Genomic DNA, 19,741 nt, shown 5'->3' with positions numbered 1-19,741 from the left:
GATGGAGAGGCTGAAGGCAGGAGGAGGAGAGATCCGGTACAAGTGAGCGGATGAGAGGCAGAGAAGCCGGCATCTGGGAGGAAAGTCCCTAGGGGAGTGTGTGACCGGTGCTTGGGGGTTGAAGGCCACTCCAGCTGAGTGACCTGGGAGCTGGAGTGGCAGAATCACTGCTCAGTTGGAGAGACTCACCCTAGAGAGGCAGTGGAGCTGCAGTGGAGTGAGAGGCATCCTGCAGGTGGTGCCATGAACTGCAGGGGTGAGAGCCTGGCAGAGGAAATTGGAAGCTTGATGTGGTACCCTACCGGGAGCCAGAGAGGGCTACAAGGGACACAAGCCTAGGAGCACCGTGAAAGGTTGGCCACAAGGACCCCTTAGGTTTAAGCCAAGGAGATGTCTGCTTTTAAGGAGTACACCAGGGCTCATGTTTTAAGGGCAATTTCCTCCCATGTTTTTAACCTTGTTTTGAAAGGAATATTTGATTATTTTTTAACCTCCACTGAACACCTTCTGATGGGATTACTTATTTGCTGAACTTTTTGTACTGCACTGTTTTTGGACACTTTGTTGTTGTTTTTTTTTTTTAATAAAAGCACTAGAGCATTTTTCACATCTTCCCCTTGCTTTCTGTTTGTTTATCCTCATCCTGGTCATGACTATCGATGGTGTCTGGTTCCCAAAACGGAAGTGGAAGAATGTAGCGGACCTGCACCATTACACTTGGCTGTTACAAGTTGATTGAGTAAATACAGCTGGAAAGATATTTTTTGTGTGTGTATTTTCATTTCAGGCTGCAAATGGGGTGGTTCTTTTCTATACCCACTGTATATTAATCAAAAAAGCAAGGACGTGGTTTAACAGCATCATATTATGGGCTGGAATATAACATGTTCTTTCTGCCTACACTTAAGTGGAGTTTAACTACTAAAAGAAGAATATAGGAAACAATACTTCCTCTCTTCTGAAAAAAACAAACAAAAAAAAATGTCAAAATCCATACCGCCTTTCAGGTCCGCAGAGGCTCCAACATACTGGAAGTTATCCATATTTATAACATCAATGATAGGAGATACAACTCTTGTTTTATCCTGTAAAAATTAAGGAAAAACAAATAAGAAATGAACAATTTGTTTAAAATATAGAAAATAGGACAAACTAATTATGTCATGGGCAAAGTGACTGGTTAATTTAAAAAAAATACCAAATGTATTTTATTAAACCTTTGCACAGAAATACAATTAAATTGCTACTACAGACAAATCACATATTTTTGTCAACTAATGTTCAGTGTGAAGAAAATATTTTGATTGTGGCAGTGATGCACACTTTTTTCCTCTGAAAAATATTTTGAAAAATATAGGTAAGCTAAATGCAATTTCCAAAATTGTACATTCTCACTATCAAATAAATAGTAATTTGCTATCTGAAGAGTGTTCGGAGGCATTTATTTGCCTGTGTGCATGCCCTTTCTGCATTTACTAAATTTTCAAGCTGTCATGGTATATCAGTGGTGCATTGTTTATGATGTAAAAGCAGTTTCAAACACTTGCTTTTTCTCCTTTACTTTGTAAGAAGGTATCAAAAAACATACTGTAGCAATTCCTCAGGAAGCAAAAATATTACATATAGGATCTTTCCAGGAAAAAAAATGTTAAGAGATATGCTGGCTCCATGAATTAATAGCTTATGCTTGCTATAACTCTAACATCTACAAATCATTGAGTTGATCATATCCTGGATTTTCTATTGTAATGTATTTTTAACAAATACTTTGAGTGGTATCTTTCATTTTTTGAGATGACCGATTCATTTAGCATGTCATCTTTTTATTTTTAGATTTATATTGGTTTTACTGGACAATATGCAGAGGTTATACGATTTGTAGTCCATTTAACACTTCAAATGGTAGACCTAAAACTAATGCATCCAAGCTTTTTTTTTTTTTTTTTGTTCTTTATTTTGCCTTATACAATTTCTTGTATTAGGAATTTGTTAGTTTTTGCATACCCCTTGGGGTCAGGGTGCAGGGTCAGCCATTGTACAGCACCCTGGAGCAATTACAGGTTAAGGGCCTTGCTCAAGGGCCCAGCAGAGTAGGATCTCTTTTGGCAGTGACGGGGATTTGAACCGGCAACCTTTTGGATACCAGTGCAGATCCTCAGCCTCAGAGCCACCACTCTGCCCTAGCTTCAGGCAAGGCTGCAAATATATTTTGTTGCATTTTGTTTTAAGGAATAAAACACTTCAAAAAAACATTTTTGGTCTCTTTTTTAGTCAGTTTCTAATAGATATTTACAATAAAATTAACACATATGTGCACTAACTTTGTTGAACAGAGAATTACATCTACATGTATGTACAGTATATAGCAAATGTTTTGTATTTAATGAGTCTGAATCACTTATTTACTGTTCCCAATCCCATATTCATTTGACCATTTTCTGAACCCACATTTTTCAGTGCAGGATCTCAAATGCAATGCAGGAACCAACACTGAAATGGGAAAAAATACATTTCAGGGTTAATCTAAGTACACATTAAAATATATGAATAACTATTGCATAATGTATACTGGACAAATCTAAACTAGTGGCAATGTGCTACAAAACTCTAGAAACACAATCTGAAAGCTACACAGTAAAACTCTATAGTAACTCCAATGTTTTTCTCAATTCTGCCACAGACAAATATTCCTATCCCAGTCTGGAATTTTTATGAGAAAGCCAGTAAACTTTATAATTAATTGAAACAGAAGACACCAGAACAATTGTTTTAAAATAAAATAGTTAATTTCCTTAATAACCATGGACAAAACAAAGCTTTGTTTATTCTAATTCTATCCGGTGGTTACATTTGCACTAATGCTCACAAAGTACTATGGTGACTCACTAATATAATTCCTGAGATTAAAAAAGAAAACCCAGAATCACAAATCATTATTTTGGGTGATTTTACCCAGGTCCTTCCTAAATATCAACAGCAAAAAAATGCTCTACCAGCAATGGAAATATTCTAGATCACTGCTATGCAGCTATTAATAATGCTTACCATGCCCTCCTTGATAATTCTATCCATTCTATGATTCACATTATCACACTTACTAACAAAAGTTGAAAACTGTGAAGTCAATAAAAAGAACAGTTAGAGAGTGGAACAGCAAGGCAACAGAGGAGCTTCAGGACTGCTTTGCCTGTACAGACTGGAATGCCTTCAAAATTGCCAACTCCAACATACACAAATACACTGATGCTGTAAATTCATATATTAGCTGTTGTGAAGATGTTTGCATTTCAACAAAAACAATTCTAAAGTTTAGCAGTGATAAGTCTTGGTTCACTCCAGAGTTCAGACAGCTGTGCTAGGGCAAAGAGTTTGCTTTCAGATCTGGCAATCGTGAGGAATACAGAAAAGCCAAGTATATCTTGGAGAAAGGAATCAAAGGTACAAAAAGAAAGAACTCTGATAAGCTGCAGGAACAATTGTCTGCAAATTACAGTGCATCAGTCTGGAGAGGCTTTAAACACTAGAATCCCTAAATCTTATGAAAATATTCATATAATGCCGGAAAACCTTAAATTCCCTTGCACCTCCTCATCAGCGTCTTTGTTTTGCAAATGTGTCATACCCCACTAAAGAAGCTGAAGTCAAGTCAGATGCAAAATTCTCAGAGCTGAAGTCTCTTTATCTGGAATCATATAGTGTAAGATATCATTACTTGGAATACATACATTGCATGTGTCTACAATGATCTGTGCAAATGTAGGAGGACAGGAAATAAATACGAGGCAAGAAACATTTTTCATGTTATAGTAATAATTGACAAAATGTTAACGTGAAATGTATAATGTGTGAAGACTGAAGTCCAAATATCAAATAAACACTTTCACAAAATGATGTGAGATGTCGACTGATAGTTCCAGCTGACACTGTTGCACCCTGAGTCTGCAGAACAGCTTGAATATGTTTTGAAGTTGATTGGGGCCGTTTATCCACCATTCGGACTATCCTTCGTTGCAGTCTTTTATCAATTTTTCTCTTCCGTCCACGTCCAGGAAGATTAGCTATAGTGCCATGTGTTGTGAACTTCTTGACTATGTTGCGCACAGTGGACAAAGGAACATGAAGGTCTCTGGAGATGGACTTGTAGCCTTGAGATTGTTGATATTTTTCCACAATTTTTGTTCTCAAGTCCTCAGACAATTCTCTGCTCTTCTTTCTGTTCTCCATGCTTAGTGTGGCACACTCAGACACACAACAGAAAGGTTGAGTCAACTTTTCTCCATTTTAACTAGCTTCAGGTGTGATTGCTATATTGCCAGCACCTGTTTCTTGCCATAGCGGAGTTCAAACCAGCATCATATGCTTGAAATAAAACGATTTAACCACAATTTTGAAAAGGTGCCAATAATTTTGTCCAGCCCATTTTTGGAGTTCTGTGCGACATGTCAGATTTGGCTTTTTTTTTCCCTCTGTTTTTTGTGTTGTTCCAATGCATATAAGGAAATAAACGTGTATACCAAAACATTTGTAATTGCAACAATTTTCTGGGAGAAATGGTGCATTTTCTGGGAAAATTCCAGGAGTGCCGATAATTTCGGCCTCCTTTAACCGCCACCTTATCGTGGTGGAGGGGTTTGCGTGTCCCAATGATCCTAGGAGCTCTGTTGTCCGGGGCTTTATGCCCCTGGTAGGGCCACCCAAGGCAAACTGGTCCTAGGTGAGGGATGAGACAAAGAGCGGTTAAACAAACCTCCTATGAAGAAAAACAAAACAATTTTGGACGGCGTTTTCCCTTGCCCGGACGCGGGTCACCGGGGCCCCACTCTGGAGCCAGGCCTGGAGGTGGGGCTCGATGGCGAGCGCCTGGTGGCCGGGCCTGCACCCATGGGGCTCGGCCGGGCACAGCCCGAAGAGGCAACGTGGGTCCCCCTTCCCATGGGCTCACCACCTATGGGAGGGGCCAAGGAGGTCGGGTGCAGTGTGAGTTGGGTGGTGGCCGAAGGCGGGGACCTTGGCGGTCCGATCCTCGGCTACAGAAGCTGGCTCTTGGGACGTGGAATGTCACCTCTCTGAAGGGGAAGGAGCCTGAGCTAGTGCGCGAAGTTGAGAGGTTCCGGCTAGATATAGTCGGACTCACCTCGACGCACAGTTTGGACTCTGGAACCAATCTCCTTGAGAGGGGCTGGACTCTGTACCCCTCTGGAGTTGCCCCCGGTGAGAGGCGCCGAGCAGGTGTGGGTATACTTATTGCCCCCCAACTTGGAGCCTGTACATTGGGGTTTACCCCAGTAGACGAGAGGGTAGCCTCCCTTCGCCTTCGGGTGGTGGGGACGGGTCCTAACTGTTCTTTGTGCGTATGCACCGAACAGCAGTTCGGAGTACCCACCCTTTTTGGAGTCCCTGGAGGGGGTGCTAGAGGGCATACCTTCTGGGGATTCCCTCGTTCTGCTGGGAGACTTCAATGCTCATGTGGGCAATGACAGTGAGACCTGGAAGGGCGTGATTGGGAGGAATGGCCCCCCTGATCTGAACCCGAGTGGTGTTTTGTTATTGGACTTCTGTGCTCGTCACGGATTGTCCATAACGAACACCATGTTCAAGCATAGGGGTGTTCATATGTGCACTTGGCACCAGGACACCCTAGGCCTCAGTTCGATGATCGACTTTGTGGTCGTGTCATCGGTCTTGCAGCCACATGTCTTGGACACTCGGGTGAAGAGAGGGGCGGAGCTGTCAACTGATCACCACCTGGTGGTGAGTTGGCTTCGATGGTGGGGGAGGATGCCAGTCAGGCCTGGTAGGCCCAAACGTGTTGTGAGGCTCTGCTGGGAACGTCTGGCAGAGTCCCCTGTCAGAAGCAGCTTCAACTCCCACCTCCGGCAGAACTTCGACCACATCCCGAGGGAGGTGGGGGACATTGAGTCCGAATGGGCCATGTTCCGTGCCTCTATTGTTGAGGCAGCTGACCGGAGCTGTGGCCGTAAGGTGGTCGGTGCCTGTCGTGGTGGCAATCCCGAACCCGTTGGTGGACACCGGCGGTGAAGGATGCCGTCAAGCTGAAGAAGGAGTCCTATGGGACCCTGGAGGCAGCTGATAGGTACCGGCAGGCCAAGCGGAATGCGGCTTTGGTGGTTGCTGAGGCAAAAACTCGGGCGTGGGAGGAGTTTGGGGAGGCCATGGAGAACGACTTTCGGATGGCTTCGAGGAGATTCTGGTCCGCCATCCGGCGTCTCAGGAAGGGGAAGCAGTGCAGTGTCAACACTGTATATGGTGGGGATGGTGCGCTGCTGACCTCGACTCGGGACATTGTGGGTCGATGGGGGGAGTACTTCGAAGACCTCCTCAATCCCATTAACATGCCTTCCAATAAGGAAGCAGAGCCTGGGGACTCAGAGGTGGGCTCCCCCATCTCTGGGACTGAGGTCACCGAGGTGGTCAAAAAACTCCTTGGTGGCAGGGCCCCGGGGGTGGATGAGATACGCCCGGAGTTCCTCAAGGCTCTGGATGTTGTAGGACTGTCTTGGCTGACACGCCTCTGCAACATCGCATGGACATCAGGGACAGTGCCTCTGGATTGGCAGACCGGGGTGGTGGTCCCCCTCTTTAAGAAGGGGGATCGGAGGATGTGTTCCAACTACAGAGGGATCACACTCCTCAGCCTCCCTGGAAAAGTCTATTCAGGGGTCCTGGAGAGGAGGGTCCGTCGGATAGTCGAGCCTCGGATCCAGGAGGAACAGTGTGGTTTTCGTCCTGGTCGCGGAACAGTGGACCAGCTCTATACCCTTAGCAGGGTCCTGGAGGGTGCATGGGAGTTTGCCCAACCAGTCTACATGTGTTTTGTGGACTTGGAAAAGGCATTCGACCGTGTCCCTCGGGGAATCCTGTGGGGGATACTCCGAGAGTATGGGGTACCGGCCCCCCTGATAAGGGCTGTTCAGTCCCTGTACGATCGGTGCCAGAGCTTGGTCCGCATTGCCGGCAGTAAGTCGAACCCGTTTCCAGTGAGAGTTGGACTCTGCCAGGGCTGCCCTTTGTCACCGATTCTGTTCATAACTTTTATGGACAGAATTTCTAGGCGCAGCCAGGGCGTTGAGGGGGTCCGGTTTGGTGGGCTCAGGATTGAGTCACTGCTTTTTTGCAGATGATGTTGTCCTGTTTGCTTCATCAGGCCGTGATCTTCAGCTCTCTCTGGATCGGTTCGCAGCTGAGTGTGAAGCGGCTGGGATGAGAATCAGCACCTCCAAATCCGAGACCATGGTCCTCAGCCGGAAAAGGGTGGAGTGCCCTCTCAGGGTTGGTAGCGAGATCCTGCCCCAAGTGGAGTTCAAGTATCTCGGGGTCTTGTTCACGAGTGAGGGAAGAATGGAGCGTGAGATCGACAGGCGGATCGGTGCGGCATCCGCAGTAATGCGGGCGCTGCATCGGTCTGTCGTGGTGAAAACGGAGCTGAGCCGCAAGGCAAAGCTCTCAATTTACCAGTCGATCTATGTTCCTACCCTCACCTATGGTCATGAACTATGGGTAGTGACCGAAAGAACGAGATCGCGAATACAAGCGGCTGAAATGAGTTTCCTCCGCAGGGTGTCTGGGCTTTCCCTTAAAGATAGGGTGAGAAGCTCAGTCATCCGGGAGGGGCTCAGAGTAGAGCCGCTGCTCCTCCGCATCGAGAGGAGTCAGATGAGGTGGCTCGGGCATCTGATCAGGATGCCTCCTGGACGCCTCCCTGGTGAGGTGTTCCGGGCACGTCTAACCGGGAGCAGGCCCCGGGGAAGACCCAGGACACGCTGGAGGGACTATGTATCTCGACTGGCCTGGGAACGCCTTGGGATTCTCCCGGAAGAGCTAGATGAAGTGGCTGGGGAGAGGGAAGTCTGGGCATCTCTGCTCAAGCTGCTGCCCCCGCGACCCGACCTCGGATAAGCGGGAGACAATGGATGGATGGATGGACTATATATAACAAAACAAGCTCAATTTTATTCAAGAAAATAACCAAAGAAAAAGAAATTGTTCAATTTACATGTTACTGGCAATGTGTAAAAAGTAAAGCCCAACTTTCAATCAATATGAAGTAGCCACATTCATTTGGCTGGTGCAGAAGTAATGACTTCTGCCTCATAATCAAGAATTTGTGTGTTCAATCTTGGGTCCTCTTTACATGTACCGTTTTGAGTAGTGAGCTGCTATTATTGTTACTATTATATAATAGGACCATACATTTGATGAGAGTTGATAACAATAAATTTATGGTACTTTTAAAGGTTTGCTCTGAAGGGATAAAAGCAGACACACAAACGCAGCTCAATCAATTCTTCTTCGTTTCTTGTTGAGCAAAAAGACATCACAGTCTCTGTGGTGGATGTTACTTTTTGCCATACATGGACATCACATCAACATGTCATTTAAATGCTTTTTAAATTCAAGAATCCAAGAATAAAACTGAATAAAATAATCGTTCAAATGACAAGTTGATATAAATGCCTGTATGCGAAGTATCATCTTTTACAAGTACCATATATTTACACAGGATGTTACAAATTCACATCAAATGTATATTTTTGTTATAATTATAATAATAATAATAGCAGCTCACTACTCAAAGCGCAAAATACAGAGATGACACAGGATATGAACCTATTACCTCACAATTACTATGCGGTAGCTTATCTACTGCACCTTGCACCCTTCAACCTGAGCCTGGAACAGGGGAGAGTCCCGAGGCTTTGGAAAACATCTTGTATCACCCCAGTCCCAAAGGTACCACGTCCTAGTGAGCTGAATGACTTTCGGCCTGTTGCTCTGACATCACATGTGATGAAGACCATGGAGAGGCTGCTGCTTCACCACCTTAGGCCACAGGTTCAACACGCCCTTGACCCTCTGCAGTTTGCATATCAGGAGAAGGTGGGAGCGGAAGATGCCATCATCTATATGCTACACCGATCCCTCTCTCACTTGGACAGAGGCAGTGGTGCTGTAAGAATTATGTTTCTAGACTTCTCTAGCACCTTCAACACAATCCAACCTCTGCTCCTTAGGGACAAGCTGACAGAGATGGGATTAGATTCATACCTAGTGGCATGGATCGTGGACTATCTTAAAGACAGACCTCAGTATGTGCATCTTGGGAACTGCACGTCTGACATTGTGGTCAGCAACACAGGAGCGCCACAAGGGACTGTACTTTCTCCGGTCCTGTTCAGCCTATATACATTGGACTTCCAATACAACTTGGAGTCCTGCCATGTGCAAAAGTTCGCTGATGACACTGCTATCATGGGCTGTATCAGGAATGGGCTGGAGGAGGAGTATAGGGACCTAATCAATGACTTTGTTAAATGGTCCGACTCAAACCACCTACACCTGAACACCAGCAAAACCAAGGAGCTGGTGGTGGATTTTAGGAGGCCCAGACCCCTCATAGACCCCGTGATCATCAAAGGTGACTGTGTGCAGATGGTGCAGACCTATAAATATCTGGGAGTGCAGCTGGATGATAAATTAGACTGGACTGCCAATACTGATGCGCTGTGCAAGAAAGGACAAAGCCGGTTATACTTCCTTAGAAGGCTGGCTTCCTTCAACATCTGCAATAAGATGCTGCAGATGTTCTATCAAACAGTTGTGGCGAGCGCCCTCTTCTACGCAGTGGTGTGCTGGGGAGGCAGCATTAAGAGGAAAGACGCCTCACGCCTGGACAAACTGGTGAGGAAGGCAGGCTCTATTGTTGGCATGGAGCTGGACAGTTTAACATCTGTGGCAGAGCGAAGGGCGCTGAGCAGGCTCCTATCAATTATAGAGAATCCACTGCATCCACTAAATAATGTCATCTCCAGACAGAAGAGCAGCTTCAGCGACAGACTGCTGTCACTGTCCTGTTCCACAGACAGATTGAGGAGATCGTTCCTCCCCCAAACTATGCGACTCTTTAATTCCACCAGGGGGGGTAAACGTTAATATTTAACATTATACATAGTTATTGTCTGTTTTTTTCACCTGTATTATTATCATTCTTTAATTTAATATTATTTATTGTATCAGTATGCTGCTGCTGAAGAATGTGAATTTCCCATTGGGATTAATAAAGTATCTATCTATCTATCTATCTATTTGCACAGATCCGTGACAGAGCAGCATTACCAGTGTGACAACTGGTTGAAAATGAAATGCGCAAAACACGTGTATGCAAACATCTTTTACTTTGTACTGACTGATAATTGGGCTTCTGCAACATGTTAATTGAGCAATTGTTTCTTTGGTTTTATTCTTGAATAAAAGCATGCTTGTTTTGTTATACCTTTTGTGAAAGTGTTTCTTGGATATTTGGACTTCACACATCCTACACTTCACATTAAATTATGTTGTTATTCCTATAACATATTAAAATATTTTCTGTTTTAGCTGTTTGTTCAGCATTTCTTGCCTCGCATTTCCCCTGTCATTGTATCTCAAATCGTTGCAACGACCGCAGCAGGTCGAGGTCTTCATCTGAACAGTGGGGGGGGGGGGGGGGGGGGGGGGGGGGGGGGGGGGGGGGGGGGGGGGGGGGGGTTTGCATTCTACTAAGCCATACATTTGCAAAACAAAAAGCAGGTTATAAGTGCAGTAATAAGAATCTACATTGTCAGGGACAATGAAAAAAATCGGAAGTTTCGGGGTTTCTAGTGTTAAACAGGTCATTAACTACAAGAAACAAACAAACAAACAGTTCTGCTGATCCAACAAGCCTAAAGAATCAGTTAATTAGTTTTACTGTTGCATTGAAGGAGAATGGGACATAAATCTACTTGATGCTCTCATGTATACTACTCTGGACTTCTCGGCTTCCCCATCCTGTCATTGCTGCAAAAGAAGTCAGCATCTTAATCAAAAAGCAAAACATTAAAGCTGCAGACCCGGACCTTATTTTCATTTTCGTTTCCACTTCCACACTCAGGCACTGTGAAGACGAGTGGTCTATAGTATTTGCAGACATTTTCAATCAGTCTCTGGGTTTGTGCACTGTTCCTACCTACTTCAAGACCTCCACCATCATTCTGGTAGCAGCAAAAAAAATAAATAAATAAAACACACCAAAGGTCACAGGCCTAAATGACTGCAGACCAGTAGCTTTAACATCTGTGGTACTGAAAACATTTTAACACCTTATTCTGAATTACCTCAAGAACACTACAAAAGATTTCCTGGACTCATTCCTGTTTGCATACAGAGCCAGCTGGTCTGTGGATAATGCAGTGAATTTAGGTCTGAGCTTTATTTACCAACACCTTGATAAGACTGGGCATATATGAGGATCTTGTTTGTGAACTTTAGCTCTACTTTCAATACAATCATCCCAGAGCTCCTAGATAAGAAACTCACCCAGTTCAATCTGTTATTGGATCACAGACTTTATTACAGATAGGAAACAGTATGTGCAGTTGGGCACACACTTCCAACCCATTAATCTTTAGTACTGGTGCACTGCTGGGATGTGTCCTTCCCACCTTACTTTTCTCACTTAATACATTACATCTTGCCTGCAGAAGGGGCCTGAGTTGCCTCGAAAGCTTGCATATTGTAATCTTTTTAGTTAGCCAATAAAAGGTGTCATTTTGCTTGGCTTTTCTCACTTAATACAAAATGACTATCTCTGGCGATTCACCTTTCAAACTTCTTAAATTTGCAGATGACATAACACTAATAGGCCTCATTTCAAACAATGATTAAGTTTGTATACAACAAGAGGTGGAAAATCTGACATTGTGTTGTACCCATAATAATTTGGACCTTAACATTCAAAAAACCTAGGAGATGATCAGAGATTTCAGGAAAAAGTCACCTGCTCACCTATCACTTGCCATAAATGGCTCAGCTGTTGGGATGACAGAATCATTTAACTTTCTTGGCTCTATACCATCGCAAAATCTTAAGTGGGACAATAATATCTCCAATTATATACAGCCATCATTCAGTCCATTCTGACCTCATCTATAACTGTCTGGTTTGGTGCTGCTTCTGTTCAAGCTAAGGCCAATCTGTAATGCATCATCAAAGCCTGTGAAAGGATCTTAGGCTGTAACTTACTACACATTTAATTCACATTTAGTGAAACTCCCCTTGGGATTAATAAAGTATCTATCTATATGAGTCTGGTGTAAGGAAGATCATTGCTTAAATGACTCACCCAGGGCATCACCTGTTGCAAAGATTTCTGTCTGGAAAAGGTCTTTGTGCAGTGAAAGCTAAAACAACCCAAACAATATTTTTTTCACGTGAAGTTATTCTTACTAATCACGTCTGAGCATTATCTATCACACACTTGACTACTGAACATTTTAATCCTACATTCTCTTTATTTTTTTATGTATTGCCCTTGAATGCTACATCACATTTTATCATTTTACATTTATCTTCTTATATTTATGTTTTGTATTCTGTGTTTTCCTTGTATTTTGCACCAATACAACACATTCCTAGTACATATTAGTGTACCTGGCCAATAAAGTGAATTATGATTTAATTATTCCATGGGTGAGATTAAATACACAGAACATAAAGGAATCTAATGTTTAGAATCTTACAAGTGATCTTTATAGTTCAAACTAACTACAGTCCAAGTCAGGTCCCACGTATATATTCTACCTGAGAAAATGGTGGTATTAAATTTTTGATTTTACTAGTTACAAAACATGTTCTGCATCTGTAAAAGGCAAATCTGGGCATGTCTTGAGAAGGACAGAAAATAATGTTATAAACAAAGCTTGCAAAATAAAGTTTGGAAACATTCACATATAGATCAAAGAAGAAAGTTACATGCAACCAGTCATATTTCACAAAGGTTTACCATGTGCACTGACTTATGTAATTACCAGGTTAAAGTTTGCATGTTTAACATAGTCCTTCACACAGATATACAGATTTGTAAATTCCTTTGAAATGTTCATAACCTTATTTTGAAATTGTTCTTAATTCTGCTACAATCATTTGGAACAGTTAAACTGTATTTATAAATATATACATTTTAAGAAAATCCCTTGTATGTTAAAGTGTGATGAGGTACTATTACCATCATTATATGTACTCATTGACCTCTTTACTGAATTTTCAAGGCTGTTTCAGGTTGATATAAACTATCCAGATGTCTGTTCACAGGTTAAACTATTAATTTACAGTCCCCTACACAATTACTGGCACCTCTAGGAAGGATCAGTTATAAAAAGGCCAGAAAATAGTATATCATAGAATAGTAGAATCTCACCAAGTCACCAACTCTCCAAAACTCCTATCAGATGCCACCTCCATGTCAACAGATTACAGTGGAACCTCGGTTCACTAACGTCTCAGTACACGTACAACTCAGTTTACGACCAAAAAGTTCGCCAAAAACTTTTGCCTCGGTTCACGACCACACACTCGGTATACGAACAAGCCAGGTTCCCTTTCGGTTTGTTCATGTTCAGTCTCTCCCTGTGCATTTCCTGTGCAGCGAGCAAGACAGAGAGCGAGAGAGCACGACACACACAGAGGCAGCGCGAGAGACAGAGGCACACACACAGGCAGCGTGAGACAGAGAGCCACGCGCACGCGCACACGCACACACACACACACGAGAGAGAGAGAGAGAGGGAGAGAGGCGCGTGCGCGCACACACACACACAGGAGCGCTCTAGAGAGACACACTGTGAGCTGCGAAGCTGATCGCACCCCCAGAGAATACAGACGCCCCTGGGAAAACCCCTAAGAAACATGGACAGACTACCTTCACATTCCTCCTTTCCCTTCTGGCCGGCTCTGTTGCGTAATATGCCTCTCGTGCTGTGCTCCGCCTTCTTAAAAAGCCTGCACGGGCTTCTTTCAGTTTGTTAAATTGGTTGCTTGCTACTCCTTTCTCTCTCAGACAATCTCTGCTCCTGGCGGAGCTGTCATCTCTGACTTGTCATGGAGCACGTTTAAACTGTTGAAGAGACACAAATGTTTGTTTGCAGAGCTTTGAATAAAGTTCCTTTTTTTCTACAACCTCCTGTGTCTTTGTGCAAATCTGTGACCCAAGCGTGACAACACACACAGGCGCTCCAGGCTCGCAAAAGAGAGACGCACGCACACACACAGGCGGGGGCGCGCACACACACACAGGAGTGCGCTAGAGAGAAACACACAGGCGCCCCAGGCTCGCAAAAGAGAGACGCACGCACACACACACACAGGCGGGGGTGAGAGAGGCGTGCACACACACGAGCACGCTAGAGAGACACAAACAGGCGCTCCAGGCTCGCAAAAGAGAGACGCACGCACACACACACAGGCGGGGGAGAGAGCGAGCAAGGGACGCATAAGTTAGAAAAGGCTTGTTTTTGTTTTCAGTTCTATTTACAGTGATTGGTTCGTAGCCTGCATTGTTGCAATGTTACTTTTCTTGGTGGTTTATTAAATTACGGATTTTTCAAATGTTAATTTTTTCCCCTGTGCTTAAAACTCATTAAAAAAGGTGTTTTTAGCGAGCGGTTCCTAGCACTACAGCACGAACTATTGCAGTGTTAGTTTTCTCTGTTGTTCAAGGTTTTCTCAGTGTTATTCAATGTTTTTACATTTAGTTTACCATTACACTGTGCATTCTATGGTATAATTAACTATATTTGTGCTTAAAAACTAAAAAATATATGTATTTACATACAGTTCGTACGGTCAGGAACGGATTAATTGTATTTACATACAATCCTATGGGAGAAATTGCTTTGGTTCACGACCAACTCTGTTTACGACCAGAGTTTTGGAACGAATTGTGGTCGTGAACCGAGGTTCCACTGTATTTGGAAAGCATACAAGAAAAAAAAAAAAAAAAACCTTTCCAGTCATTTAACCACAAATGTCAGTGCCTAGAGTTTTCTAAACGTGACTGAAAATTTGGTTGGAATCAGGTTCTATGGTCAGACAAAGCGAGAGGGTTTGGCATATGACGATCTTCACTGTCAATATGGTGGACGCTCTGTGCTGTTGTGGGGTTTTTCCTGTTTAAAGCCCATAAGAACCTTATTAGGGTACATGGCATCATGGAATTGATTAAACATTAGGAGAGTTTAAATTTAAACCTGCCTGCCTCTGCTAAGAAACCAAAACTGGGTAATCATTGGAACCAAGAACATGTGTCCAAATCAACAGAACAATGGTTGAAGGAACACAAAGCGGTCTCAGTTCCCAGACTTAAACTCTACTGAAAACCTGTGGAGTGAGAAGAAGAGAAGCATGCACAAGAGAAGACCGAAGACTCCAGATGATCTGGATCTGGTGCAATAATCATGGCATGTGTGGTTTTGTTAAAAATAATTATTTCTTGATGAGGAATGATTTTCAGCTAAATGTTGGATTGCCCTCATTTTTGTAGTGTGAGATTAAGGTAATTCACCAAAAGGTGATTTTTTTTTTTTTGTCTAACCCCTTTTACTCATCTTTCCTAGGGGTACAAATAATTGTGGAGGGAATTGTTATCCAAGATACCCTACTTTCTCTTATGCACCACTACAGCAGAACAATGTTAGGACCGGTTTGTACTTCACGCTCAGAACACGTACATATCATGGCTGCCACGCATTCCCAGCGTTCATTTGACTCGTCCGCTGAGCACATTCTCAAAAATTAATCCAACACATGCGCGAGTTGCAGTACTAGCAAAATGTCAGGGGGGCACAGTGTGATCAAGTTGGAACGTGACATCAGAGTCTGTTTGCCATCTACATGTGACAGAAAGCCACCATGTGGATCCTACAGAATCGATGTTGAGTGCTTCGATGTTTGACGAATGATTCAATGTGGTGAAGCAAAATTCCGACATTAAAGCATAAAAGCATTAGTGGTGCTTTTATATTCAAGCGTTGCATACTGCCCAATGTAATGACACATCTAATATACCGTTTTCTTTGCTGGCTTTTTTTTCTATCAGAATGTACGGCATGGTATTTGAGCCACTGAGAAAAAAATTAAGGATACAGTGAAAAGGTCTGTCTTGTGATTAAAGTGGCAATTTCTTCTTTAATCTCGAAATGTCCACTTTAACCTTGTGGTTTATTTTATCATTAAAGTAGACCGTCGTAAATGTAATCTTAAAACTGACCCAACTGCTAATTGCTAAGTGCTTCATCCTGAACTGACAGAAGTGGAAAGCAGCAATAGATCGCCACACAGAACACATTATATTTATGATATTCCAGCTCTCTGCACATTCAGAATTCTGAGATTTACAGGTGTATCTGAATAAATTAGAATATTATTAAAAAGTTAATTTATTTCAGTAATTCAATTCAAAAAGTGAAATTCATCTAATATATACATTCATTACACACACAGTGATATATTTCAAGCGTTTATTTCTTTTCATTTTGCTGATTATGGCCTACAAGTAATGAACTCTCAAAATTCAGTGTCACAGAAAATTAGAATATTACTTAAGACCAATAAAAAAATTATAATATTTAATACAGAAATGTTGGTATACTGAAAAGTACGTCCATGTATACAATCAACACTTGGTCGCATCAATGCAGCGTGGAATGGAGGCGATCAGCCTGCGGCACTGCTGAGGTGTTATGGAAGCCCAGGATGCTTTGATAGCGGCCTTCAACTCATCTGCATTGTTGGGTCTGGTGTCACTCATCTTCCTCTTGACAATACCCCATAGATTCTCTATGGGGTTTAGGTGAGGCGTGTTTGCTGGCCAATAAAGCACAGTGATACCCTGGTCAATAAACCAGGTACTGGTACTTTTGGCAGTGTCTGCAGGTGCCAAGTCCTGCTAGAAAATGAAATCAGCATCTTCATATAGCTTGTCAGCAGAGGGAAGCATGAAGTGCTCTAAAAGTTCCTGGTAGACAGCTACACTGACTTTGGACTTGATAAAACAAAATGGACCAACACAAGCAGATGTCATGGCTCCTCAAATCATCACTGACTGTGGAAACTTCACACTGGGCCTAAAGCAACTTGTATTCTGTGCCTCTCCACTCTTCCTCCAGACACTGGGACCCTGATTTCCAAATGAAATGCCAATTTTAACCTTTCATCTGAAAAAAGAACTTTGGACCACTGAGCAACAATCCAGTCAGTTTTCTCCTTAGCCCAGGTAAAAAGCTTCTGACATTGTCACTGGTTCAGGAGTGGCTTGACACAAGGAATGTGACAGTTAAAGCCCAGGTCCCAGATAAATCTGTGTGTGATGGCTCTTGAAGCACTGACCCCAGCCGCAGTCCACTCCTTGTGAATCTCCCCCAAATTCTTGAATGGGTTGTGCTTCACAATCCTCTGAATGCTGCGTTTATCCCTGTTGCTTGTGCACCTTTTTCTGCCACATTTTTTCCTTCCACTCATCTTTCCACTAATATTCTTGGAAACAGCGCTCTGTGAACAGCCAGCTTCCTTAGCAATGACCTTTTGTGGCTTACCCCCTTTGTGGAGGGGCTCAATAATAATAATAATAACAATACATTTTATTTATACAAGGTGCCTTTCTAAGCACTCAAGGACACCAAACAAACAAAAAGAACATTATGAACAAAACTAAAAACATCAGAAAATACAGAAAATATAAAAATTAAAACCAAACAAAGCCACTCTAATCATAAAGATAATAGTTTACATTTGAAAGTGGAAAATGATTCAATATTTCTAAGCTCAGTAGGTAGTGAGTTCCAGAGCTTGGGAGCAGAATGGCTAAATGCTCTGCTCCCCATGGTGGTTAGACGGGCAAGAGGGACACTCAGGTGGATGGAGGAAGAGGATCTAAGGTTACAGGAGGGAATGGCAACGTGAAGAAGGTCGGACAGATATGGTGGGGCGAAGTTATGAATGGCCTTAAATGTTAACAGCTAAATTTTAAAATCAATTCGAAACTAAATCAGGAGCCAATGAAGCTGCTACAAGACCAGAGTAATATGGTGAATTGACGGGGTTCGAGTAATGATGCAACCAGCAGACTTCCGGACTAGCAGAAGCTTATGGAGAGAATTATTAGAGAGACCAAAGAGGAGTGAATTGCAGTAGTCCAGACGACAAGTAACAAGACTGTGAACAAGCATGGCAGTGGTATGGGGAGTGAGGGAGGGGCGGATGCGATTAATATTATGTAGGTGGAAGTAAGCGGACTGGGTGATGTTATTAATGTGAGATTGAAAAGACAGAGTACTATAAAGGATAACACCCAGACTCTTGACCTGAGGTGAAGGGGAAACAAAGGAGTTATCAATAGCATATGAAAGATTATCGGCTTTGGATAATTATGATTTTGAACCGATGAGGAGAACCTCAGTTTTGTCACGGTTTAATTTAAGAAAATTTGAAGAAAACCAGGATTTAATTTCAGAAATGCAGTCAATAAGTGAAGATGGTGGAAAAGACGAGGTAGGTTTACTAGCATGGCAGAGCTGGGTGTCATCAGCATAACAGTGAAAATTAATGTTATATTTATGAAAGATATTGCCATGGGGAAGAAGGTAAATAATAAGAAGAGGCCACAGGACAGAATCCTGGGGCACACCTGAAGTAACAGCGGTGGGTTGGGATGTGAAAGTTTTAAGCTGAATGAACTGAGTGCGGCCTGAGAGATAGGATCTGAACCAATCTAGTGGAGTGTGGGTAATTCCAATCAAAGATAATCTATTAAGGAGAGTGGTATGACAAATAGTATCAAAGGCCTCACTCAGAAAAAGGAGGATGAGAATAGTAATTAAACCAGAGTCAGCAGCCATAAGAAGGTCATTGGTAATTTTAAGAAGTGCAATTTCTGTACTATGGAGGGGGCGAAAACCAGACTGGAACTTTTCATATAGATTATTATGAGATAATTGGGAGTGAAGTTGGATAGCTACTATTTTTTCAAGAACTTTGGAGATGAAGGGCAGATTAGAAACAGGGCGAAAATTATTAGGACCAGCACCAGGTTTTTTCAGTATTGGGGTTACTGCAGCAGTTTTAAAAGATGAAGGAACCGTACCAGTAATAAGAGAAGAGTGAATTATAGCAGAAATAAGAGGGACCAGACAGGGGAGGCAGGCTTTGACCAGAACTGTGGGAAGGGGGTCCAGCTGACAAGAAAATGGCTTAGATTTGCGAATGAGATCTGAGATTTCTGAGAAGATGGGAAGCTGGAAAGAGGAAAATGAGTGAATAGGTGAGTGTAGTTCTGAGGAAATACAGAGAGAATCTGGACCAAGGTGCGGATGTATCCTCTGGATTTTCTCATTCTAAAAGGACATAAGAGAATTACAAAAAGCAGTCGAGTAAAGGTGAGAGTCTGGAGGTTGTGTAACATTATTAAGTAATAAAAACAAAGACTTGGTGTTACCTTTATTACAAGAAATTAACTGAGTGTAATAGTTGGAATTACGTTTGAGCTATACAGTTCTTATAATAAAGTACATGATTTTTATGCATCTCTTTGTGGACAAAGTCAGTTTTTTTTTTAAGTTACATTTTACAGATAAATTGTTAACTTCATTTAAATAATTAATACTGTTAATATTAAACATGTGGGGGCGGCACATAGCAGACGCAAAAATAACGCTAGTGTACGTGTGTGCTTCTATTTACCTTATAATGAGTGGATACCCTGTCCAAGGATTTTGTTTCTGTCTTGCGCCCGATGCTTGTTGGAATGGGTCCATCCCTGGAGTGATGGACGTAATCATTAAACATCCTTTTCAGACATATTGTGGCAAGGTGTTCTCAGAATTTAATGGATGTTTCAGGCAATTCACAAAACAGCGAAACAAAATGTTTTCTC

At 42.7% G+C, this 19,741-nt stretch overlaps 1 protein-coding gene across 1 annotated transcript in view; it reads right to left on the bottom strand.

Moving 5' to 3' along the window:
• galnt2 (UDP-N-acetyl-alpha-D-galactosamine:polypeptide N-acetylgalactosaminyltransferase 2) overlaps positions 1-19,741 on the bottom strand; it is a 324,782-nt gene that overhangs the window by 183,440 nt on the left and 121,601 nt on the right. Inside the window, exon 8 of the mRNA XM_028797339.2 lies at positions 998-1,085. Coding sequence (XP_028653172.1) covers positions 998-1,085 — 88 coding nt within the window. The remainder of the gene's footprint in view (positions 1-997; positions 1,086-19,741) is intronic.

Source organism: Erpetoichthys calabaricus, chromosome 3 (assembly GCF_900747795.2).
Source record: "Erpetoichthys calabaricus chromosome 3, fErpCal1.3, whole genome shotgun sequence".
In the NCBI taxonomy this organism is placed as follows: domain Eukaryota; kingdom Metazoa; phylum Chordata; class Cladistia; order Polypteriformes; family Polypteridae; genus Erpetoichthys; species Erpetoichthys calabaricus.
The sequence above is the reverse complement of the archived record's forward strand: the minus strand, read 5'-3'. Positions and strand labels throughout refer to the sequence as shown.